The 25593-nt window shown below is 54.9% G+C and overlaps 1 protein-coding gene and 1 long non-coding RNA gene across 2 annotated transcripts; one reads left to right on the forward strand and one right to left on the reverse strand.

The window, feature by feature from the left end:
- Window positions 1-126: 126 nt before the first annotated feature.
- PCSK7 (proprotein convertase subtilisin/kexin type 7) lies at window positions 127-25591 on the reverse strand. Its single transcript, XM_082683462.1, has 17 exons — window positions 24982-25591; window positions 23355-23474; window positions 22410-22889; window positions 21605-21739; window positions 20841-21006; window positions 19611-19701; window positions 18678-18732; window positions 18078-18216; window positions 17128-17228; window positions 14439-14606; window positions 13602-13709; window positions 13064-13166; window positions 3671-3827; window positions 3021-3115; window positions 2136-2229; window positions 1822-1939; window positions 127-1529 (listed from the first exon to the last, which is right to left on the reverse strand). Exons 3-17 carry the CDS (start codon window positions 22875-22877, stop codon window positions 1164-1166), a joined length of 2364 nt encoding a protein of 787 aa, XP_082539588.1. The 5' UTR covers window positions 22878-22889; window positions 23355-23474; window positions 24982-25591; the 3' UTR covers window positions 127-1163.
- LOC309840908 lies at window positions 3858-10709 on the forward strand. Its single transcript, XR_014298855.1, has 2 exons — window positions 3858-9912; window positions 10127-10709. It is a non-coding gene; the product is annotated as an uncharacterized lncRNA (long non-coding RNA).
- Window positions 25592-25593: the final 2 nt, after the last annotated feature.

Consider the following 25593-nt stretch of genomic DNA (forward strand, 5'->3'; position numbering starts at 1 on the left):
CGGGTCAGCTTCCTTCAGAGGCCCAGGCAGAGGAGGAGTGAATCTCAGGGACGGGGACCGAAGGCCAAGAGGAGCGACATTCATGAGCTCTGGGAGGCAGATGAAAGGGGACGCGGAGCGGCAGAGTTGCGTGGAAGGTTTTTATTTTGGAAAAGCTGTGCAGAAAAACATTCAACCAAATGTTGCTGCGAAAAGAGAAACCCAAATCTTAAGCGTTAAAAAAAAAAAATTTAGATCAACTAGCTCCGAAGAGGGGAGGAGGCCAAGGCCGGGAGGAGTCCTAGCTGGTCAGGCAGATAGCTGGCCTCCAGCGGGTAAGGCCATTTCCCTGAGCGCTTTGCAGAGGAAGACAGGGCATTCGCAGGGCTGGAGTGGCAGTGGCGGACCCCTGTCGTACTGCTGCAGACCTGCCCCGCAGGCCCTGGGGAGCCGTGCCCAACCTCCTGGCCTTGCCAGGAGTGTCGTACCGATCCCTCAGGGTGGAGGGTGGGGGGCGATGGTGGAGGAGTCAGGGCTGTGTTCAAGGTTGGCTTCTGATCAGGGCTTAAGGAGGCAGCGGCTTTCAGGGTGAGTGTGCTGGGCCAAGGGCTAACTATCATACCAGTAGGTCCTAGGCTCCAGGTAGAGGCAGGAAGGGGAGGGATGCACAGGAAAAGATTGCTCTTTCTAGGTCCTGGGTCATTAAAAGGACAGGCATATACCCACCCGCCCTTCCCAGCCTTCACCCTGAGCCCTGTTCCCCTGTGACCCTGTGGACGTTTCTGCGGAGAGACTCCTCTGGCCATAGCAGCCGCCGCCCCACCCATGCATGGATGAGGGTCCCTCTGACCCACATCACCGGCTTGCCCAGGAGAAATGAGGAGACAGGCCTGCCCCATGGGGGGGGGCGCCGAGCCCTTGGTCAAGACCTTCTAACCGGAAGCTCCTGTCCAGTCGGAGGAAGATCCAGTGGCCATGGCCACACTGTTCACACGGCACGATTCCTCAGAAGGCCCTCGGCCTCCCTGAATGTAGTCAGAGGGTGCTCTCCAGCCTGTGGATTCCCGATGGGAGCATCAGGCCGCCTTCTCTCCGGGGCTCCCGGGACTTCAGAGCAGGCTTCCAAGATTCTCCAGCTTTGGGAAGGAAGAGTCTGTCCCATATTGAGCCTGTTGGGCCTTGGGTCAGCAAATCTGCTCCTCCTTCCCCTGCAGCAGGTCTGGGGCTAGGTGATGATGAGGGCAGTTCAGGGTACTCCTGTCCTGGGATAGGCCCCAGGCCCCTGGATCCAGCAGGTCTGGGGCAAGGAGCTCAGAGGTGGTGGGAGGGCCCTCACTTTCTGTCTCCACTCCGTCTGGATCCTTGCTGTTGCAAAGTGGCACTGATTCTAGCTCTGTCCCCTCTTCCCTGGCTTTTTGGCTTCGTTGGGGCCAGTGGCAGGGTCCACTCCTGCAAACTCGGTGAGAGGCCACATTCCTCTGGCTCAGATAGATTTCCAGCATGTAGTACACGGTCCAGAAGATGGTAAAACTGCCTACCAGCACCAGGGTCTGGGGAAAAGTCAAGCACCCAAGTTAGGGATGGTTTCCCAAAGCCTGTGGCTTTTCTCAACCCAGAACAATGAGCTCAGAAAATCTCACCTTCGGGACTGCCTCTCCCACCCCAAAGCCCTTGCCCCCACCCAAGAAGCTCCCTCTTAGATCTAGTAGTCGAGTGGGGGCCCAGCCAGCTCCTTGCAACCCGTCACTTCTCAAGTCACCTGGAGTACCCCAGCAAGGTCCAGACCCCCCAGGACACTCCTGCCCTCCCGCCTGCCTGGAGCTGGAGGCTGGGCCCTCGTACCTTGAGGGTGTTAGGGGTGATGGTGTAACCGTTTTCCTCGGGGATTTTCAGCCCAGGAGGGCAGGGCAGAGTGAAGCCGTCATGCAGGTATTTTCCACTCATGGCACTTTCTAATAGTCTGTGCAGAAGAAAAGAGAGGAGGACGCCCTCCTGAACTTGGTTCCCTGACCCCTGGCGTCACTGATTCTCCCACTGCACAGCTGGGGAGGGAGGAAGGCCCATAGCAAGAAGGGGTCCCAGGGCGGTGGAGCTCCCTGCATGGCTTCTACTGGCCCCAGGAGCTGCCTCCCCCCACACGTGTGCCCGGAACCCACCTTTGCCTGTCCCTGATGTCCACTGGACTCCACACAGAGCCGTAGAGGGTCAGCTGCCACTGCCGAAGGACGCCAGCCTGGAGCGTCTCGTCTCCTAGAGCCGCAAGCGGGGCAGTCCGTGAGCTTGGCCCCCACACTGGCTGTGCAAACAGCAGAGGCCCGCCCCCACCCCAGCCCCTGGGGGGACTTGGCCACACGGTCCACTGCCCAGGGGTTCTATTGAGGTGCTTCTTGGGGGCCCTCAGGGATGGAGACAGGGAGGCTGAAAGGTGTGGTTCTGAAGCAAAGATGTTCTGCCTTTCTTTCCTTCACATTTTAGGGTTTCAGCTGGGATTTTGCTTGGGGGGAAAAAATGTCCTTCTACTAAATTAAAGCAAGGTTTGAAAACCAGCAGTCTAGTGACTACCTAACTTGGCAGGAAGCCAGGAGAGTTGGGTTCCGTTGCTACTCTCCTCACTGGAATAGTGTGTGACCTTGTGCCAGTCACTTCAGACCTTGGGTGGGCCTCAGTTAAAAAACAAAGGGAAAAAAAACAAAAACAAAAACAAAAACAACCAAAAAATGGTGAAAATTAGTCCTGCCCTTACCTGCCTACCAGGGCTGGTCGAAGGATGGTTATATGTGAAAGGACTTGAAATGTGGTTTCAACAAGGAATTTTTGTTGCTATCCTGAGGAAAAATGGATCAGTCACTTCTCCAAGGAACATGAGAGGTAGGATCAATGAACAGTCTCAGATCTCAGGGCCCATGTTCTAGATGGGGTGTATTTCTCGGCAGCTACCCTGTCGGTCCAATGGCAGTATTCTCCATGGGGCTGTTTCTGCAGGGACTCTGAGCTCCAGAGGGACCAGATGGTGGGGGACACGGGGTGGGGGGCGGGCTTACCTACATCCCTGATCACAAGTCTGTAAATCCCCTTCGCTCTTTCCCCCCAGCACCGCACAGTGGAGAAGGTCCAATCATTGAAGCCATTTGGGTCTCTGCGGGGGGGGGAGAAAAGAGTAGAAAATGCAGAAGACGTGGGGCAGGGAACCGACCCTCTGCCACAAACATGATTTCTAACTGTAGGAGCCATCAGAACATAGCTGTTGTGGCCAGAGCTCCAGCTACTGGGGAGCGTGCCATGAGGGGTCCCCAAGTGCTGTCCCTTCCCCAGGGATCCCATGAGCTGAGGGACTTGTCAGCATGTGCTAGTGGGAAAAGCAGATGTGGAGAGACCACAGGCCGGGGAGCTCGACAGATTTAGGCTTACTGTTACTTCCTGAGGCACTTACTAGCTCTGTGACTTGTTTCCTCATCTGTAAAAAGAGGGTAAAGTCTCCTCTGCATCGTTCATGTAAGCATTAGAGGAAGTATTTCTCAAGTGCGGTGCTTAGCACGTTTTAAGTGACCTCTAGGAAGCAGGTAGGAAATGGCATCCCGCTGCCACAGTCAGCCAGTGCCATGACAGCAGAGGACAGTGTCCGTGTCCGCTTTTTTTCTATCTTTTCCTCATTGCCAAAAACAGCCCAGAAGGTGTGGGTAGGCATACGTACGAGTCCATGCTGCGAGGCGTGCCGATAAGGGACATCATGCCGCTGGGGCAAAACAGTTTCAATTCCAAGCTGCCACGGCGTGGGTGAGTGATGGAGACTGTCACTGCCACGTGCTCTAGAGTCTTCAGCCCCGACATCTCCAGGTCCGTCCTGCTGACTGTGGGAAGTCAGGCTGGGCAGCTGGGAAACCGGCCCCATCAACACTTACGCCCTCACTTCCTCCCAACACACATAAAGGCACATACTCACTGAACCCACATACAGATACCCAACGCAGCCCTAACGGAGACCCAGCGCAGGCGAGTGAATGGGATGTTGTGGCTGATTTCAAGGGGCTGAAAATCTCGTTTAGTGTCTCATTGGGAAGATCACATATTCAAGACACAACATAAGAACCAAACAGGGCAGCTTCAACCATTCATTCATCCAAAGAAGAATTTACCGAGTACCTCCTACATTTCAGGCACTGTACTAGATGCTGGGGATAGAAAGGTAAGTTGGACATGATCTCTGCCTTCTACCTGCAAGCGGAGAACGAGACGGTATGAGGAGTACATAACTGATGCTAAAAACAGAGAGGCTCTAGGCATGGGGCAGGGAGAGCCTCCGGAGAAGGGGATGAACACAGCGCAGTTGAGAGGGCTATGGGCAGTGGTATGTTCCAGGAGGGGAGATGGCCCAAAGGCAGGGGAGAAATGAATGTGTTTCATAAAGAAGGCAGTACAAATTTCTAAAAAACTAGTCAATGGAATACACTTGGAGGAAATGGTGCTGAATGAAAAATAAGCCTGTCTCACAAGGATATGCAGCACGTGACTTCTGCTGCGTGATCCTCATGAATGACAGCAGCGTGGAGCAGGCTGCCAGGTGAGTGGCTGCCAGGCACGAGGGATGGGGCTGAGGGCATGGGCATGGCCACCAACGAGTGACACGACGGAGTCTAGTGAGGCTGGGGTGGCCTGGGTCTTGGTGGTAGTGGTGGGTACCCAAGGCTCCAGGTGTGGCAAACCTGTGAGGGAGCCCCGCCCCCACCCCGACACACACACACACTCGTACAAACAGGAGTGTGTGTCTGAGTATCCTTCATGGACCATAGCCATGTCCTTTTACTGGCTTTGCTACTGGGCTGGAATTGTTTCAGACATTCACGCGGGGAGAAGAGTGCACGAGACTCCCCTAAGCACAGCTTTGCAGCTCCCTGGGAATCCACAGTTATCTCAAAACAAAGTTTAAGAAAAATGCGAATGACTGCCATGGAAGAACTCCTCAGGGGATGGATGGAAAGGAAGAATTCCTTGGGGGATGGTGGAAAATTAGGGGGCAAGGAGACGCCGTCCTTTCTAAAGTACTTCTTCCCACCGATCCGTTCCAACAGGTGAGGTGGAGACCAGCACCTCCACCTTCCAGGGTGGTGGACAGCTACATGGAAGGAAGACGGGAGGCAAGGCTCAACCCATGACACCACCTTCTGTCCTTCCAGGCCGTGTGTCTGCCGGCCTCCCGCTCAGCCCCACTCTAGTTCGCTCACAGAAATGCACCAACTGCCGTCATCCACTATCACACGGCACCCAGAGGACTGCTGTCCCATGTCATCGTGACCTCATACTGTTTACCTCCCAACCTCAGCACCCACTTCCATGACCACACCCCAGGCCACATCATTATCCAGCACTGCCTCACTTCCAAACAGCTTAGAAACTCTCTTTGTGGGTTTCATCAGATAAGCAATGCAACAATCAGAGGAACCGCTGAGCAAAACGACAACAAAGAAGTTCCTACACTTCTTGATAACGTGTTGGGAAATACTGATCTGGACCTCTCCCTGGGCATAGATGTGTGCACATGTGAATGGTCTTTCATTCCACGCGGCAAGTCTTCCAAGCCAATGTCCCACCCACCTTCTCTGAGCACAAGGACATCTCATCTCTCCGCTTCCCTCACTCCCTTCTTGAGCTCTTCCTTCATCTCCTTGGGTGCTACCCGGCTCCTCTCTCTCTTTTTTTTTAAGATTTTATTTATTTGACATACAAAGATCACAAGTAGGCAGAGAGGCAGGCAGAGAGAGAGAGGGAAGTAGGCTCCCCGCTGAGCAGAAAGCCCGATGCGGGGCTTGACCCCAGAACCCTGAGACCATGACCCGAGCCAAAGGCTGAGGCTTAACCCACTGAGCCACCCAGGTACCCCCCCAGCTCCTCTCTAACAGCTCAGATCCTGCAGCTCAGCTCTCCATCTCCCTCTTGTTTACTCTCTCAAGCTTCATGGGTTTTCTTTTTCTTCCACAGCAACTGTCTGGCCAGAGTCCAACATTGGACCGGCCCCATTCGCCATCTTCTTGGCCTGATCTTCTTATGTCTTTGCTGCTACAGATGAAAGCCAAAAACAAATAAACCCTTTCTCAACCCTTCCCTCTCTTCTGCCCACCGCGTGAAGAATGTGGGCTCTGGTGCCATCCAGCCTGGGTTCGAATCCCACCTTGTCCTAGCTCTGAGGATAGGATTCATTTCCTTATCTGGAAAACTTGGGAGAGTAACAGTACCTACTTCCTAGGGTTGACAGGAGGATTATATTAGTTCATACACATGAAGTACTTAGACGTATACCAAGTATTAAGACTATGTAAGTATCAGATATTACATCTTTTCCTTTACTGGTAAACTTCTTGGAAAAGATGTCTACATTCTCTATCTCTACTTCTTACCCTCCCATTCATTCTTAACATTTTTTCCTGTCAAGACAGTATACATGGTTTTAAAAGTGAAAGAGCAACTTCCTACCCCATTCCTCACCATCCTCCTGAGCCACTCTCCAGAAGCAAACACTTCTTACTGCTCTCGGTTGCTTTCTTCTGGGATCTACCTTCATGTTCCCAAATAATAGGCATGTGTGACTATTTCATGGTTAATCAGTTTTAGACATTATATATCGACTTTTAATTACAGCCCATGAGGATTTGATACCACACCGACCTTCTTCCTACCCTGCCGTCCCCTCTGTCCTCTCAAAATAATTATAGCACCATTTTTAGATAGATTAATATTTTGTTTCCTTACTATGGCCTTATAAATCTTGGGATTTAGCCAAGTAGTATAGAACGATTGTATTTCATTTTCTGAACAATCTGCTGATGTCCCCTCTGCAGTTAGTAACTGTCCTGTGTTTACTCCATATCCCCCATCACTCATGCTCCCACTGCACAAAAGAACCACATGGCCTCTCTGGATACTATTTCTTCAAATGAACAAACAGATTAGAAGCTCCACCAGTGCCTCCATCTCGGGCTCCCTGGTTCCCGTTCCTATCCACTGCCGTGCCGCTGGGCTGGGACCTTCCTCTCCTGCCTTGGGCTTCTGTCTCCTCTCTGCCTACCCACCCCCCCCCCCGCCCCATCCTCTCCTTCCCTTGGTTTATCCTTCCTTGTGGAATCACTGCCTCTCCACCAGTTTCAGGCAGTATGTGAAAGCATCTTTCCTCGACCTTCTCATACCTATCCCGTACCCCAGGATAAGCAGTTTGGCTGAGTTTTAGCGACTAAAAACATCCTTAGGATTTGGAGGTTTTTTGTTTTTGTTTATCTTCTCCCCAAATAGCCAGTGATCCATATTGGCTGAGAGCCAGTCGGAAGCTCTAAGCATGGTGGAGTTTTGTACTGGTAGGCTTCCCTGACTAAAGTCAGCCGGTCTGGCCCCGGACTGGTTCATGGAGGAGCCCTTTGTGTCCGTATCTCCAAGTCTTTCTGTGAGGGGTCCTTCCATTGCCCCAGAGAGGAACCACCAAGCTCCTGGCTGCCAGGGCCCTGGGATCTGGGCAGCTGGCTTGGAGGGGAGGGGCCCCGGCTCCCAGGACATTCCCTGTCTCTAGAACAAGAAACTTCCCAACTCCTAGCGGAGTAAGGAAGGGACATCATCTGGCTGCCAAGGATGGGAGAAGGTGCCCCAGCATCTACCTTTTTACGGATCCCTATTCTCCGCCTCATACCCGCCACTGTCTCCTGGAGCACATGGGATTTCTGAGTCCCCAGCCCGCTGGGACTCTGGGCCACGAAGGGGCTCACTTCTTAGTATCACCCTTGTAGACACTTGGTATGCAATTTTCTCAGCCCTGCTCACTACTCCATTCGTTTTTCATCTTCTAAAAATGTGAAGAAATCTCTCATTTGCTAAGGCCTCTCTCCCATTCTCTTTGTCCTTGTGCTTATATCATTAGTATTCCTTTGTTCTTTTTTTGGTGAGGTTTTGGGAGAAAGTAGAAATAAAAGGACGTGACAATTTGCCATCTTTAACCAGAAATCTCCTGCCTCTACGAATTACTCAACCAGCTGAGATGGAGCGTTTGTCCCTGTGAGTACCTGGAAACGGTTCTCGAAGGCACCGGGGGCCTGTGCAGCAAACCCAGGGCCGCCTCTTCCGTCCTTGTCTCCGTGCCCTCTCTCACTGAGACAGCCCTGAGTTCCCACAATATCATCCTCCAGACTTCCTCCTCCCCCTCCCCCCACCAGCCCATCTCATCCCTCCTGTTCTCCTCCGGAAGGGTCTTTCCACGTACCACCACACTTTAACACAGCCCCATGCAATTGCCGGGTCTTCTTTTATCCTGTTATCCTTTGTCTGCCCACCTACCCTGGGGACCTCCTCCTCCAGATCTTTTCTTCCCTTTTGAACTTACTTCCTCACTGCTTTCTGCATATAACCTTTAGGTGTTGCCCGAAACCTCAAACACAGCAGAGCCAAATTCCAGGCCTTGGTCCTTCATACTGCCCAACCCTTGCCCAGATCTGTTCTTGGGCCTGGGTTCTTCATCTCATTTGATGTCACTACTAATTAGACAGTTGCTCAAGCTCAAAAACTTGGAAATCTTTTTATATGTTAAAAAACATAAATGCATGTATATATTTATATATACATTCATACATATACATTCTGACTACAGAAAATCCCAGATATATATAAAAAATAGAACAGGTGTTCTCAACATCTAACTCCAGTATTTATCAATTTATAGCCAATCTTGTTCCATCAATAGTCCTCACTTCTCAGGGCGCCTGGGTGGCTCAGTGGGTTAAAGCCTCTGCCTTCGGCTCCTGTCATGATCTCAGGGTCCTGGGATCGAGCCCCGCATCGGGCTCTCAGCTCAGCGGGGAGCCTGCTTTCTCCTCTCTTTCTCTCTGCCTACTTGTGATCTCTATCTGTTAAATAAATAAATAAAATCTTAAAAAAAAAAAAAAAAGTAGTCCTCACCTCTCCTTCCCAGAGTCATGTGAAGGCAGAGACCGAGTATATAGTTTTGAAAGACAAGGGACTGGTCTCCTTCACCCTCCCCTACCAGCAACTTGTGAAAACTTGTCTCAGATGCTCCCCACATACAGACCTCCAGGTCACATTCAACTTCCTTACTGAGGCACACGCAGTTCTGTCTGGCCCTGCCCCAGCCATGCCACACAACTCGAGGCTCCCTGAAGTTCTGTGGACTCTACACATGTGGCCCCTGCTTCTAGATGGCCCTCTCCTCACCTCCTCCCGCAGCTTAGGTCGGTCTCTAGCTTCTCTAAGAGCCCTCCTGTTTTGCCTGGGTGGGGGTCATCTCTCGGACACTGTGTCATCTCTACAGCAGACAGGCTGCCTTCCCCCTCCCAGACGGTGAGGTCCTAAGGGCAAGAATCCTGTCCTATCTCTGAATCCCCAGAACTTAACGCAGTGCCTGGAACGAGGTGGGTCTCGCGTTAGCAGAATGAATGAGTGAATTGATCGAGAGACATTGCAGAGAAGTACAGAAAGACGGCCTTGCACGGGAACGGACAGGGTAAGACCTGGGGAGAAGCAAGGGGTCCGAAGTGGCTGACCACGCCAGGGCTTCAAGCGTGCGACTCTACAGCAAGGCAATGGCTCTAACGGAGAATGGGAGAAACCTAGAAAGTAAGCTGGCTTTTGGAGGGTGACAATGAAATCTGAAATGTCGTATTTGTGATGTGCCGTGATGGTGGGACACCCAACACTGCACGGTGACGCAGGCAGAGGAAGCTGCAGGGGGACACCGGTGGCATGGCTGGAGGAGAGCGTTAACATGGCAGACAAGGGGCTCACAAGGCATCAATGCCATGTTCCAGAATGTCACAGAGCAGAATGGAATCCAAAAAGAGTCCCACGAGAGCCCGTCTGTGTTAGGATATGTGTGGGGCCATGCCACATGCCCTTTCTACTGGTGCAGACCGACTCCGGTGGCTGCGCACGTGGGGACGCCGGAACCAAGTGAGTTACGGAGTTAAATGAAGGAACACTCAGAAGGGTGCTTGGCTCCCAAGAAGGATTCAAGTCCCAGCTGATGAGGACTGTCTGATTATTCTCATTTGGGAATAAGTCAGGGTCTTTCTCAACTCCCCCCCGCCCCCTTGGCCAGAAGGTCCCAGGGCTTCCTCCGCTCGTGATCTTGGGGGAGCTCTGACAATCTCTATCCCTCCCACAGGTAAGGGATCAGAGGATGAGATTTCGAGCTAAGAATCCTTCGTGGAAGTCACAAGACCTGCTGCACGGCAGAGGGAGAGACCCGAGGGAGGCGAAAGAGCCACAGAGGAGTATGAGGAGGCACTCACGGGCTGGGAGTGGTGACCGGGCCCACAAAGGACACGAGGACCTCGGCAGCAGAGCTAAGAGAGGGCTCTGGAGAGAGGAGGTCATGGAGGCTGCACAGGAGGGAGGCTGCTGCCAGGGCCCCGTGAATAAGGTCACAGCGGCAGAAAGGTCAAGAAGGATGAACTCTGAACTAACCCCAGTGCCTGACCGGGAAAGGGGGCACTGTGAGCCATGGAACTGAGTCTTCAGTGATAGAGACGGGGTGCTAAAAGTGACCAGTGGCTGGGGTGCCTGGGTGGCTCAGTGGTTTAAAGCCTCTGCCTTCGGCTAGGTCCTGATCCCAGGGTTCTGGGATGGAGCCTCACATCGGGCTTTCTGCTTGGCCGGGAGCCTGCTTCCCTCCCTCTCTCTCTGCCTCTCTGCCTACTTGTGATCTCTGTCTGACAAATAAATAAATAAAATTTGGGGGGAAAAAAAAGTGACCGGTGACTTTAGTTCATTCACTTTTAAGGGTTCCAGGTTAAAGGCCGACAGGGACTTCCATTTGTTTCCCCATAGGTGACCCAAGGTCGTGTGAAGGCAGAAGAGTCAGTGCAGAGGGAGAGGGTGGGCGGGATAGGGGAGGCACAGAGAGGCAGCAGGACTCCTGCCTCCACGGAGGCCTTGCCTGTTACACTCAGGCTTCAAGTAGGGTAACAGGGTAACCACAAGGGGCTTCAGGATATTCCCTGAAGACGTGCAGACGCTCTCGTGTGTTAGATACTCCTCCCCAACCCCGCTGCCCCTCCTGCCCTCTGGTAGTGATTTCAGACCCGGAGGCAGCTCTACGGGAACCAAGGGGACCCGGTCCCGCTTCCCCCACATCCTCCGTTTGGCTCCATCACTGCACTGCCCAGCATGGCGGCACACACGGTTATTTATGTGAAGTTAAATATAATACAATTAAAACTTAGCTCCTCACTCACACTAGCCACATCTTAAGTGTTGAATAGCCCTCGCATAGCCAGTGGGTAGAGAGCACTTCCATCACTGTGGAAAGTTCTGTGGGACACCACCGTTCTATAGTGTTAGCAGTACCGTACCTCCTCTCCTCTCTCGGCGACCTTCAGCTCCCTCCCTCTTAGAAACAGCTGACTTTGAACCCTCGGACACCGATTCCCCCCGGTCTGGGGGAAAAGACCAAGCTTGGTCACAGGGGCATATCTGTGGACTGTCTAATGGCTCTAAACCATATTAACTACAGTCCCTTCAACCTCCAAGTGCACCCACAGGCTTGTACTTTCTGTCCTGTCTGCTGGAGGGTAAACGGAGCCACAAGAGAGAAGACACCTTCGCTGAACTCAGAAATTCGCAGCTGTCCTGCCTGCTGCCCCCCACGCTAGCAGAACTCTGGGTCTACACCTCCCTTTGCTTCATCCTCTCTGCCCACTAGCCCATTCCACTCTTCTCCGTCCAGGACAACGTCCAGGTCAGCGGGCACCCTGCCCCAAACCTCAACGTTTGCTTTTATGCTTCCTATTGACAAAGAAGCGGTTGCTGGGGAGGTTTGTCACCCGTGCTGGGGTAAGGTCCCCTGGTCAGCGGGAAGCAGAGGATGATGAGGCTCGAAAGGCCCCCAACCCTCTTCTAAGTTAACTCCCATTTGGCAAGTGCGACTCTGCATTACTTTGTTAGTTAAAGGACAGTGGGGGAATGCTGGGTGAGAGGTGCCGGTTAAAAGGTTCACTATCTCCAAGACTCATCAGTGCAAAGCCTAGAGGTTCCGACTGAACTGCATTCCCAGGAATGTTCCTGGACTTCTCTGCCTTGGTGGATGCCCTTTCCGAGACAGCATTCCTTTTACGGAAAACGCAATGAACCAGGCCCGTGGATTTCCTTCCACGTAGAGAGAATGGGCAAGTGACAGACACGGTTAGGGAGAGAGACAACGGAACACTTCTTGGGGAAACCTCTACTGGAGGGAAGCTGCCCTGCCCCTCCCTTCTGGGCTCCCTTCTTAGGCCATTCCTCCTCTTATTCTTGCTCTGGTTTGATCACTCTCTAGGATCAAACTGGGGTAAGTGAGGACGGAGTTCTAATTTGGGCCCAAAACATGGCATGATTCAGTCTTCACAAAAAATAGCAAATAACTCTGACTGGCAAAATTCTTTAAGGGGGAAAAAAAAATCCCCCTCGGAGCTGGGAGTACAGAAACTCTCACTCGGGATCTCGGGGGAATCTGCTGCCGGGCACAAGCATCCCCATCCTGCTGCCCTCTTGTCCGGGAAGGGGTTCAACCGCAGCACTTCACACAACCCCAGGGAGCCTGGGTGTGACGGAGGCGGGCACATAGGACAGATAACGGCTCCTGGGGGAGACTTCAGCATCCTCCAGTCCCGCCCCAAACACCCCACCAGGCTTCTGTATCACAGAAGCCAGAGAGTCAAAGGAAGAGATTCATTTTCTTCATCCAAAGGCCACTGGGCTGAAGGGGTCTGCCTGGCCAGTCCCCAGCCTGGAAGTCGGAGCAGCATCTTTCAAGTCCTGCCTCCGTGGCTCAAGTCCCAGGGCCACTCCTCCCCCTCCGTCCCGCCCTTCTAACCGGTTGCTCAGCAGCTCCTTCCACTACTAGTAACTCAGGAGAAAGGTCTTATTTAAGCAGCCAGGGGGCCAGCCAAGTCAGAAGCAGCAACATGTCCTAAAATGGTCAAAGAAAACTCCACAGGTCTGCCTGGAGCTCAGCTCCTAAAGGAAGGGGGCAGAGTCGGGCAGGGCCGATGAGCTGGACTTCCCCGGCAACCCGCCCCAAACCTCAGGCCCGAGATTAACCCCCTTTCTGCTGACTACTTACCATTCCACAGGACCTCCAGTGAGTGGGGGGACAGCGGGATAGCCTTGTTCTCTTTTAACACAGGGCTGACATAGGAAGCTAAGTAAGGGACAGAGGTCCAGATCTAGTAAAGGAAAGGGGTGGTGGTGAATGAGCGAGACGGGCCACGCACACTCATCCACTCGATTCTCGGGGCCCAGCTCTTCTCTCTCCTGTCCTCATCACCTCCTTTCACTCCCGAGGCTCCTGCCGACACCCGGGAGTGCACCCTATGGCACCGAAACACGGAACCAGAGCGAGTGGCTGCGTCCAGGGTGCGAGAGGAGGCCCAGCGCACCCTGGGAGCCCCAAGCTACACTCGCTAACAGTTCGGGAACTTCTGTGAGCGTGTTGAGCCTGCTTCTCCGTTTGAAAAATGGGTGTCAGATGGCAAGAGGGTAAACGAAACGAAGAACATTTATTAAGTGCCTACGACGTGCCAGGCAAGGTTTTAGGCACTTGCCCCCACGCCCCCCCACCGTGCCAGGCAGGGGTCCCCACGCTGCCAACACCCATTCACCTTGGCTGCATTGACGAGTCTCCAGGCGTTGAGCAGGCCGAATCCGTGCTGGTGGCTGTGGCTGAAGCCGGCCTCGTTGGTGATCCAGTCGGCACGGCGATCCTCGTACTGCAAGAACAGAGGTGCCGCTTGGTCTCTGGGGTTTCCCAGGTACGCCCAACTCTTGAACAAGTCAGTTCAACACAGCTGAAACTCCATGTTTAACTTCTAACTGCCCAAACCTTAACTACGAATAGCCTCCTGCAGACCAGGAGCTTTACGGAGAACGGAAGCAGTTGGTACACACAAATTTTGTACATCACATCGATAATGTATTATATTCCTACAGTAAAGTCAGCCAGAGAAAAGGGAGTGTTATCAAGAAAATCTTGAGGAAAAGAAAATACATTGACAGCAGATCCATGCATCCAGACCCATGTTGTTCAAGGGGCAACTACAAGGTCAACAACGTAACTCGGGTTTCCTTGCTGCCCCTGTTGGCTGACCTGGGCCAGACTCCCACTTGGGGCCAAGGGGACTGGGTTCCCCAAGGAGAGCTGGAACAAAAGGTCCAAGCCTCATGATGTCACCACCCTCCCGGCTTGTTCCTGGAGAGGGAACCAGGAGTCACAGGCCCTGGAGGAAGGGAGCCCAGCGAGCTGCTTGGCAGGTGAAATGGCTCAGGCAGAGCAGGTATGAACGAGTTCAGGCCTGAGATCTTGACGGGCCACTCGCGCCTGTTCTACACACCGGCAACTCTGAAAAGCATCTGGCCCCTCGCGTTTGGAAGAATCTGAAGCCGCCTTCTCCCTGCATGTGCACGGAAGCAGAAGCGTGGGGAAGGCGGCTGGGTCTCACCTGCGTGGCTGTGAAGACAATGATGTGTTGGACATCCCGCCACGTGAGGCACGGCCGCACCTGCAGCATCAGCGCTATCATGCCCGCCGCGAGGGGGGCCGCAGCCGAGGTCCCCGTGTGGCCTTCGGTGCAGCCTGTGCCCTTCTGAAGGTCCCAGTCAGTGGTCACCTGGGGAGTGGATGGGGGGAGGGCGGGGTTAGACACAGAGTGCACAGGTGCTATGTGAGGGAGTGGGGGGTGGTGGTGAGGGGGTTGGGGTGGGGGGGGTGGGCGCTCAGAGTAAGCCCTTCAGGTGGGCCCTTCCCTTGTGAGAACCGAACCTCTGACCAGAGGGAGGCCCACTATTGGGTCAGCACAAAGGAGATCCTTAACCCTTCAAGGCCCTGTAGGACAAGCTCTGGAGAACTGAGAAAAGATGAGTAAAGACTAAAAAGCTACTTTGGAGGGTCTGGCTGCAGGCAGAAAGGAGAGAGCGCTGTGGGAGATGCCTTATGTGCAGAGGACAGCCTTCCTGACTCCTGCTCCTCTAATAACAGCTTCCCAAATTCCCCACCCCGACCCTCTGGGCCCTGCGACCGTGCTAGATGGAGGAAGTGGCTGGGGGAGCTCCCGGGCCCCAGCTGGAGCTGCGACAACAGTGACAGCACCATTCAAGGAAATCCAACTTGGCAGCTCGGCGACAAGGGCCGGACTGACATCAGTGGGAACAAAGGGAGTGTGTTCCCAGGGAGAGGGAGCTGAGTCCTTGCCCACCCTGTGAGCTCAGGGTGGGCTTCGTGTCTACATGGCCTGCCGGCCCTGGCCCAAACTGCCTCACCGCTCTGGGCCTGGGGCCTCAGTGTGGTTCCTGTGAGCCCCCCTCTCTACCTGTGGTTCTGAGGTGGGGGTGGGGAAGGGGAGTTACCTCACGGGGACAGATGGCATCAAGCTCTTCTTTTCATGCTCGAATCAACCCTGGAGCCATAAAGGGTTTGCCTAAATCTGCCCCACGCTGTGGCTCTTTGGATCTAGGCCATGGTGCCAATGTTAAGACTAGAGAATTTTTTCCTTCCAGGCTTCTCTCTGGGTCAGATACCAGGGTGCTAACTTCTGCCAAGAACTGCCCTTTCTCCATTGTACTCACTGCTTCCCTCCCAGCTGTTACAGCAGCTGCCAAGAGATGTAATTTTCACTCAGACACCGTGTGCTCCCAGAAGAAAAAGGAAAAAGCCCTCCAAGTTGGAGCCTCAACGAGACTGGGAAGGCTGGTCTGTGCCAGGGAGCAGACTGGGTTTTTTCCTGTTAAGGAAACAGCGTCACGGGATAGTCTCAGGGGTAGCTGTGAGGGCTGTGAACATGCCTAGGGCAGCAGGAGCCCCAGGCAGCCCTGGGAAAGTCCAGGGGAGCACCCCAGGCGCCCAGCGGGGGAATAGCACAGGCTGCTCACCCTGCCTCCAAGGAGACTGCTGGTCACTGAGCAAGAACTTGCAGCGGGTTTCCAAGGCAAGGACATCCCAAAGCTGGGACCTTGGCTACATAAACTCCTCTCGCTTCTGGGCCAGGGACAGTTCAGGTGGAGGCGGGGGTGGGAGTAGGAAGGGGAGGGGAGTTAGAACAGCTAGGCACTGCAGAGCAAGTCGCAACCATGCTAGGGAGGCCTCGGCGAGTGGGCTCCCGTTTCTGCCAGGGCACCAAGAGCACAGTTTGCTCCTGCTCTTTCTTCTCACCCAGCCTGGCCTTTGGGGAGCAGGGGGCCCTCTGAATCCGACACCTGCCTGCTGGGCAAAGCCTCTCTGATGTGTTTCCTTTAGCCCACTCCCTTTTTCCTTCTCCCGGGGCGGGAGCGGGAGGCAGAGGGCCACGGGCACAGGGCCTTGGAACTGTGCGTTGGCCAGAAGTCACTTATTGGCAAAACAGAATTTCAGTTTTGGAGAAGGAATGTGACCCAGCAGGAAGACAAAGCGGCTCCAGAGAGACGTCTGTCCCCAGGCCTCTGGAGAAGGAGGACACCCCCAGGCTCTAGCCCAGCTCTTCCCTGGAGCTCTGGGGTCCCAGTCCAGAGACCTGGCCTGAACACGCCGGGATGGAGCTAAGCCAGCGGGTGTGGGCAGCAGAGCCTGAATTCTTTAAAAGGTTCCCCAGCGTGACAAGCTCCACTCCCCTGCTCTGATCCCTTGTTGGACGTGGTTCCAATTCTAGCTCCAAGGAAAGGAGTGTTTCTTGGGTTGACAGACATTTCCCAGACTCCTCTTCCCGCCCATCCCGTGAAAACAACCACTAGCTTTACTCCCGATGAGGAACATGACCAGAACTCATAGTATTTACGTAAGGGCTAAAGAGTAATGGAATGAAGGTTCTTTCCTAACCCCACAGGAATTAGCCAAAGCCCAAATTCCACCAAAAGAAGACATTTCAAAAGAGTTCTTTAATCAGGGTGATATGTACTAGTCTCTATAAAAATACATATATTCGTAAGTTAAAATGCTGCAGGTATTTTAACCTGTACAAAACCAAGTACAGGTTTGTTCAGGGTCCTAGTTCTGATTTCCCAACAGCAGCATGCCCCGATGAGACTCTGATCTGCTGGGAAAGAGGAACTGGAGGGGTGGGGCGGGGCGGGGGAGCAGCGACCCTGAGAAATACAGCCGTGCTGCCTGAGGGGTGTCCTGTGGGACAGTGACGGGGAGCACAGGGCACAGGAGGCACTCACAATGCTTCGGAGCATCTTGTCCCCACCACTGAAGGTGACCGCCAGCATGGAGGCACACTCCTCGGCATAGAAAGGCATCCGTCCCTCCTCGTCCACAGCACCTGGGGGCAGAGCAGGGGAGACGTGCGCCAGGGGCCTGATGGTATCAATTATCGTCTGGGAGGCTGTCCTTTGTTTAAAAAATGATCTCTGCCCCTCAAGTGCCTCAGAGGGCACATACGCCTCACCTGAACAGGTAACCTCAAACGGCAGAGGGGATTCTGGGCCCTAGTACCATTCTTTCAGTAGGCCGCACGGTAGAACTGAGGGTGTTCCCCTTGATTACTACTCATCTGTTCACACATTGTCCAAGTTTATTCACTCATTAATGATCTACTGCGGATCCCGCAGTGGGAGAGGCATCGGGGCCACATGGAAAAGGCCACGGTCTCGAGCTCAGGGATCCAAAAGTCAGAGAGGAAGTAAGGTAAGTAAATGCAACCGGGGCAGCAGATGCTGTGGTGGGGGGCACAGGAACGGGCATTTCATTCAGGCTCGTAGGGGTCAGGGAAGGCTTCAAGCAGGAGCCAAGTGGCCCATGGGAAGGGAGGCTGGAGCAGAGGCCTAACCAGATGACGGGCTGAAAGTGTTCCTGGGGTATGGTGACATCTAAGGAAGTCCTGAGATCCCCAGAAGCAGGGCTAGTCCCCCCTAACTATATGGCTCTGAAGACAAGATCATGCTCACACAGACAGACACCATGGAAGCCAGGGCACCCCGCAAATCCACAGCCCCTCCCCCCTCCCCACTGCGGGACACCCTCCCCAAAATATGGAAGTCCTCTACAGCCGAGGGATACACACCCCAAAACACCCCCCCCCACTGAGTCCCCCACACACCAAAATAGAGTCCCCTCCCCGTGGAGCGACACACCAAGCACTCATACACACACAAAACCGCCAGGCCACTACCTATGGTGACGGTGTAGATGGAGTTGGCGTAGCCGTCGTAGTTGCAGTTGTCGTTGTGCTGACCGCCATTGCCGCTGGCCACCACAAAGATGCTCCCGAAGCCCCTGCGGCCAGCAATCACCCCGTGTTGCAAGGCAGCCTGAGGAGGACAATGGTCATGGGTCAGCTGAGGAGCTCAGAGAAAGACCTCTACCTTCCATACCAGTCCTCTCCCCCCCTTCCAGAAAGAAAAGGGGAAAAAGCCCAAAGGCATTGGGCCAACGTAGAGAGAGATTTAAAGATGGAAAACAAGAAAGGGAGGGACCTGGGAGTTGAGCAAGTGTCTGATGAGAGTCTGCTGCTTATCAGATCCGTGGGGCCAGTGATACGGGGGCAAGCACAGAATCACAGGGAAATGACTCAAGGCACCGTCCACTTCTCTAAGAACTGGTGTTAACTGTGCTGCCCCACCTCCAGGTTAGAAGGAGTCACCCCAAAGGGGGTGGTGGGTCTGGATGCTGTGAGTCCGGCCCCATGGATGGGGTAGGCTGGGAAAGTGAGCGACTTGACCTGAAGGAAGAGGGTGTCCTGGGTCTCGCAATCTTCACACAGTTCAGTTACCTTTCCAAGCTGGTGGGGGCCGTCCACTGTCTTCCCATCATCATCGGGTCCCCAGCTGTTGAGAAATACCCAGAGGGAAGAGCCAGAGCCCCACAGTGGTGGCCCACCCAGGCTTCCCAGTCCCAAGTGGCCACGCCCTGCCTGGGCTCTTCCTATCCTCCCAAGGGTTCCAGTCCAAGCCCCCCATGATTAAAGGACACAGGGTTCAAAGATCCAGCCTTCACTCCAAAGTGGAAAATGGAAGTACGTGACAAGGCTCTTTTTTTCCCCTTAGAAACTTTCCCCCTCTAGGACCACTTTCACCTGCCCCTGAAAATCCTTTCTTGGGTCCCAGGGAGCAGGAGACGACACATATTGGTAGAGAGGGACTGGAGGACACCCCATCTTCTGATCTAGGGATCTCAGACAAGGCTCGATGGCAGAGTACCCACAAAGGACCTACATTGTCTGTGTGAGTTCCTGGGTCTGAGGAGCTCTCTCTTCCTTCTCTAAGGGAAATGTCCTCTATGGATGACCTCATGCATTTAAGGGGGTGACGGCTGGGGGAAGAGCCGGTGCCATCGGTGCTGTGAGGGCAGCGCAAATTCAGTTTCCCCTTTCTCAGGAGCCCAGGCCCCACCCGCTCCCACCTATCGCCAAAACCCAAAGCTGTAGGTGCACTGACGCCTGCAGGGTGGCGGGAACTGGCACTGCATGTTCTGCCCGGCTGTGGTGGGAAAGGAGCCCTTCGGAGGTCATGAAACAGGTAAACACGGGGCAGACACTCCTCGTGTGGGCCCCTGATGATGGGGTGGCGTAGGGCTTGCGACCGAGAACCCAGGGCCAGGGGTTTGGAGAAGCAGGTGGTGGACTTCCGGCCTGAAGGCAGCAAGAGGACTCCAGCAGGCACCTGCTGCTCCGCTGTGGGGGCTGCACGTTCCCGCCCAGCCGTACCTGCAGCTGTAGATGTCGTTGATCTGGTAGTGTGTGTTGAACGCCACGGCCTCCATGCTGTCCGTGAGGGGCCCGTCCAGGACCCGGATACCTGGGCGGTGAAGGCCACATCAGCTCCCCGACCACGTGGGTCCCCGATGGGGAGCTGGTGGTGGAGAGCCACACGGGGAGGCTTCCTTTCCCTGCTGAGCTCTCTTTTTTAAACCATGTGTATGTACCAAAATGGGCTTTTTTGTTTGTTTGTTTAACTAATGCTGAATCTTGGATTCTAAGGATCATCGGGGCCGGTAGGACAAGGCCTGGGCTAGAATGTAGGCAGTCAAGGTTCCCTTATTTGCATCCTTAATCCTGTAGAGCCTGGGTGCAGTGCTTGACACATACAGTGTGCCTAATAAATGGTACTTATGACCATTACTGCTCCACGGATGCCTACTTTTACCCTCTAAAATGGGGTGGGTCACATCCTGGTGGTCAGGTAGCCATGGAGCTTTGGGAAGGGGCTGGGGTCAGGAAGTTTCTGGCTCACTCAGTAGTTCCTTTATGGAGAGGGCTGCTGCCCTCTGCTGGAGAATAAGGGGAATGCAGCCAATCCGTTCTGTCTGCAGGTTCCAAGCATTTAGGAGCAGTAGGGGAGGGTTTTCCTATTCAGGCTCTTCCCGTTCCCCCTTGACATACATTCCCTCTTGATGTAGGAAGACTAAGAGAAAGAGCCTTAGAACAAGCTCCAGTAGGGGCCAGGGCTGCTCAGCTCTCCTGAGAGGAGGGCGCGCAGACAGCAACTTTCAGAAGGACTGGGGGATGGGAGGGGCATCTCCACAGACAGAGGGGATGAAGGAAGAGGGGCAACTAAGAGGGTCCTTGGGAAGTTAGGGAAATACAAGTATAATCTAGATAAGGAAAAGGAGTTATTGTTACAGTGAGCTGGTCATTTGACGGGACATAACCACGATCAGAGAAAGGGGGCAAGTGAGTGAGTGGTTGGGGCTCGAGGCCTCCGTCCCACTTCAAGACCATTCCCTCTTTGATATGTTTTATATGATAGGGTTTGCGGCTAACAGCATGTTTGAAACACTACTGCACTCACTAACATCAATGACCTGGTACGTCCTACAGCTCTATCTATCATAAACTTATCCTTTGCTTGATTCCATGTGCGTTGATCAACACGGTCAGCCCTTGAGAGAGGAGCAAGCGGGGAGTGAAGCCCACTGAGGCTAGAGCGGAAGGTACCTGCTATGCGGCTCCCGTAGGCCACTCCGACGGCACAGAAGCTGTTGTTGGGCACGGCGGCAATCTCTCCCGCACACCTCGTGCCATGGTGGTTGCCGTTCTCAGCGTCCGGGTGTGGCATTGGGTCAGGGTCGTTGGAGTTGAGGTCATAGCTGCCCTCAGGGCTCTGAAACATTGGAGGGGACATGTGGTCATTCACAAGTTTTAATGGGTTGGGTCCTAGCACTCAGGGGGAGAGGAGACCTGGGAGAACCGGGGACTTTGGGGCTCCCAGCCAGCGCAAGAGGCCCATCCCTCTCTGTCAGGCTGCAGAGGTGAGAACAGGACACATGGGGCAAAACTGAGAAGTGCCCCAGGTCTCAGCAAACCTCTCTCTTGTCCGTTACAGAAACGGGCCCAGGAGACAGCCCTGGAGCTTGGGAAGCCCAGGATAAGAGATTTAGAGCTACCTAAAGAGCAGGCTTTGGAGGAGGAAGGTGCTCAGAACTCTGGGGAGAGGCAAGTTGCCTCCAGAGGCCACTCCTTACTCCCCAGGGCAGGGAGCAGCAGCCAGAACCAGGAAGTGCCACGCCAAGTTCTCTCCCTGGGTCTTAACTGCCAGACTGGAACGCTGGCTGTGGGAGTGGGGAGGATGAAGAACACCATCCCACCTCCCAGGCCCTTCTGTGTGGCCCAGGGACCCCTAAGAAAGGGGGCCAGGCTGAGGCAGTAACAAGAAGGAGATAAGATGTGGGCGTCGGAGGGGGCGCGCCAGGGCCACTCACGTAGTTGGGTGCGATGTCCTGGATGGTATGTTCTACTCCATCATCCACCACCACCACAGTCACCCCTCGGCCCGTGACATTGCGTTCCCATACACCTGTCACGTTGATGTCCCTGCCAGGGCTCCGCCTGTTATTCTGTGGGAAACATAGGCTCAGGAACTATTCCAGAGCCTTGGGAGCCTAGTGACACACGACATAGCTCACAGACAGATGAGTCAGAGCCCGCAGTCCCTTTTTCCTTCCCTCCCGGCCACCACCAAAGAGCCGCACAGCGGTTGTGGACAGAGAGGTCTGGGTGGGGACAGGGGGACAAGGGAGGGCTTTCCCACGGGCTCACTCTCCAGGAAGGCCTGGCATCCTTCACCGGTGCTAAAAGTGAAATGGTGGCAAGGACAAGCGTTGGAGGATACGATTCAGCCATATAAAGTATATCCTATGAACACTACAAAACATAACGTGGTACCAAGTGTTTACAAGGCATCAGGCACACACATATTAATTCACTTCTCCCAATCAGAACTCCACCAGGTACACACTGTTACAATCTCCACGTAAGTGGAGGAGCTGGATCTGAGCCCGGGCAGCCTCGCCCCAGCACCCACACCCCAACTTCTGGCTCTCCAGAAGCCAGCACAGGGAAGGAGGAGCCCGAGGGCAAAACCCGCCACCGAAGCCAACAGAAATGAAACATGTTCTCAGGCAAAGGACAGGGGCAACGGGAGAGTAATAGGGTCAAAGGCCCTTTAGAGAACAGAGCACCCCAACTTCTCTGCCTGAGGGCTGCAGGCAGCAGGGCCAGGCTCACCAGGTGCCACTGCTGCGGGTACTTGGGGTCGTTGAAGTGGACGCTGCGCTTGGCCCGCTTGAGCAGCCTCTGCTCCGAGTGCCAGCGCACAGCCTCGTGCCCGGCTAACACGGCCTCTGCCTGCCGCCGCACAGCCTCCGCCGGCTGCCCCTGCTGCTGCCCCACCGGCTGGACGAGGAGGTAGTACCCCCGCAGCTCCCCGATGCGCCCAGCATTCAGCAGCCCCGCTGCCTGGGCCAAGGCATCTGCCTGCTGCTCCAGAGTCTCTTCCGGACCGCCGTCTTCCAGGCTGTCCAGGTGCACGGCCCAGCTTAGCCCCCCTGGACCCTGGGCTCCGGGCCTATCGGTCCCTGCCAGGCCCATGACCCAGGGAACCAGCAAGAAGAGCCCGGCCAACTCCAGCCAGAGGCAGATGGGTAGGCCCAGGGGGGCATCCAAGTGTGGCACTTTCCGCCTCCCCTTCGGCATCAGAGCAGCAGGCTGCAGACAAACAGAAAGGACATCAGGGACCCCTGCGGGGAATCTGTAAGGAGACCAAGCCATCCCTGTAGGTCGCCTACAACCAGCCTACAACCCCCCAATCTACTCCGTTTACATTTGTAAACACTGGATCCTCTCTTTTCATAAACATTTATTCCAGAGCAATGGGCGGGGTGTGGGGTATGGGCAGGTACAACCCCAGCAGATACCCGCAAGGTGGCAGGATGGCAGTGCCATCTCTCCAGATAATCAGGGAGGACGTCTCACTGCTAAGAGGCACCACAGTGCTCTTTGCCACTGCGACTCTGAAAAGGGCTCAAAAGTCGTATCGCTCCCATAGGTGACTGGCAAAATCATGACTGTTCTTCCTCCCTTATTTCAAGGGGACATAAATCTTCCCCCCAGCTGACATCTCAGTCCAGTTGTCCTCAGGGCTGACTCCCCACACGGGTGCCCCAGTCCTACCTGGGCTCTGTGTGAGGTTGAGCTCCTGGTCTGGCTAACCACCTCACACTCATTTTGTGCAAATGGAAACCAGGCATCACTTTCACTGTGGAGTGGCGGTTCTGAGCACAGACTGCAGACCTGTGGGCCCCAAGCAAAGAAGAAATGGTGTCATTCCAAATTCAGTGGAGCCAGCAGAGGCTAGCCATGACCTGTGACCAAGGGAAGTGGCCAGTGATCAAATGTCATTTCCAGGGATCTCAAGTGGGTTGCAGACTAGCACAGAAACCGTACTTCTTATCCTAACCATCATGCCACCCTCTTTTCTTTGTTCCCCAGAGGTCCAGAAGAGGGCTTGAACTGTTGCCAAGACACCCTCCTAGAGAAGCAGATAGTACTATTTCCTAGAAGATGAGGTGGTAGCTAACGTCCTGATTTCTGTATCTCTGATGGATGCCAGGGGCAGCAAGGAAATGGTGAAAACCCGAGGATGCAAACAAAACTGAACAGGCCTAAAAAGCATGTGGGCAAGCAGGAAAGGAGAAATGATCAGACAATTGGAAAGTAGCACTAAACATGGCCATCCTTCAGCACAAGCTCAGCTCGGTGGCCTGTAAGTGAGGGCTTACGCTCCAAACTTGGGATTGCCACCCATGGTTTGATTTCAGAAAGGCTACATTTAGAACCAGGGGGCAATGGTGGGGCCAGGGACAGGTGAGGAGGGCAGCAGAACCTGTGTGTACCTATTGGCGACTGGGTTCCTTTGGAGTCATCTGCTCTGTGCTGGTGGCACCCCGAGGCAGGGCTTCCTATCCCCACGCCCCCAAAGGGATCCAACCCAAAACGTGACAGAAAAATAGGTATTTTACTGAAATCTCTTTGGAAAGGGAGAAGAGAACTTAGGCCCCCTGACTTTTCCCTCCGAAAAGCTGCATTCCGTGTCTCCTTCGCATTCCCAGGCACATTCCCTCTCACATTCCTCCGGTCCTTCCAGCAGCCTCCACTGTCCCAATACACTCAGATGCCTTCCCCAGACCTTACTAAGTAAAACAACATCTCGCCAAGCAGCCAGATAGTGCCCCCACCGAGGCAGGCCCCTCCAAGTCCCCTAGATCCCATACATTTCCGGAAGAGAAGAGAACCCCGACCCCCACTTCCTCCTCTCTCTTGGCAGAGCAGGACCGTCTCCCACTCCCACCCCAGGTTTCTGGGAAAGGAACCTTAAATAGTCCCTGAAAGCAGATCACAACCTCACCCAACTTCTGTTGCGTCTCTTCATAGGTCTCAGGTGCCAAGGGAAAAAAAGAAAGAATATGGGCAGCCCTGAGTCCTGGAACGAGACTGTCCCAAGAGACTGACCTCCTCGCAGCCTCTCCACCCGGTTCCTAGAAACCAGGTGGAGTCCCGGGTCAGTTTCATTGATTTCCTTCTCTCCGGCCCCGACTGGCCTGTGCACTGTGACCCTCCCCTCAGAGGGACCCCTACTACCCTGGGATCCGCGACCCCGGTGTCCCGTCTCCCGGGGCTCCCCCACGCCGGGGCTGAGGGCGCCCTCCATGCGGCCCCCTGGTCCTCAGGGGCCAGTGCCCCCCCGGCTCTGGGCCACTCGGACTTCTCCTGCCCCGCCCCCACCGAGTTCCCAACTCACCGGCCCGGCCGCAGCTGCTGCCGCCGCCTCCCTGCGGAAACTCGCGGCTTCCCGGGAGCCCGGGGAGCCAGTGACAGTAGCATCACTTCCGCCCGGCGGCGCAGCCAATCAGCGGCGGGACCCGGCCCGGCCCAGCGGCCCGGAGCAACCGGCGCTAGGGGGCCTCCCGCTCCGGGCATCCTCCGCCGGGAGAGGAGCGTGCGGGCGTGCTGGGCTCCGCTCGCCTGGCCCCACCGCCCCGAGTTGTCGGGGTGTCTTCAGCGGGGGCCCTGTCCGGAGGGACCGTCTTGCCCTTCATGGCGTCCTCTGGAAAGGGCGTCTCGGTTGCGACCTTTTAAAAACACCTCGTTCCTCTTTTCTCTCTGATCGCCATGGCCCCGACTCTCCCTGGGACCTTCCCAGAGGAGCTCCTCCCTCCGCCGGGTCTCCTTCCTTCTCGCCGTCGCCTCTCTCTCCCTCCCCGCGTCCCCGGGAAGGTCCACTTGTACGTTAGGGGGCTACCAGGGAGTCCGCGGCTCCTCCGCGGTGCCGGCTCTGGCCGCCAGAGGGCGCCGTCGGGGGCGGCGCAGTGCTGCCGAGGCCGCTCCTCTCCCGACCGAGCCTCGCCCGCTC

The sequence above is a fragment of the Mustela nivalis genome (assembly GCF_964662115.1).
Source record: "Mustela nivalis genome assembly, chromosome: 9".
Lineage (NCBI taxonomy): Eukaryota > Metazoa > Chordata > Mammalia > Carnivora > Mustelidae > Mustela > Mustela nivalis.

Coding starts and splice junctions, on each gene's coding strand:
- PCSK7 (XM_082683462.1), bottom strand. CDS start 22,877: ATGCCGAAGGGGAGGCGGAAAGTGCCACACTTGGATGCCCCCCTGGGC. Junction 21,740..22,409: donor ACCCGCAGCAGTGGCACCTG/GTGAGCCTGGCC, acceptor TGTTTCCCACAG/AATAACAGGCGGAGCCCTGG. Junction 19,702..20,840: donor CTACGGGAGCCGCATAGCAG/GTACCTTCCGCT, acceptor TTCACCGCCCAG/GTATCCGGGTCCTGGACGGG.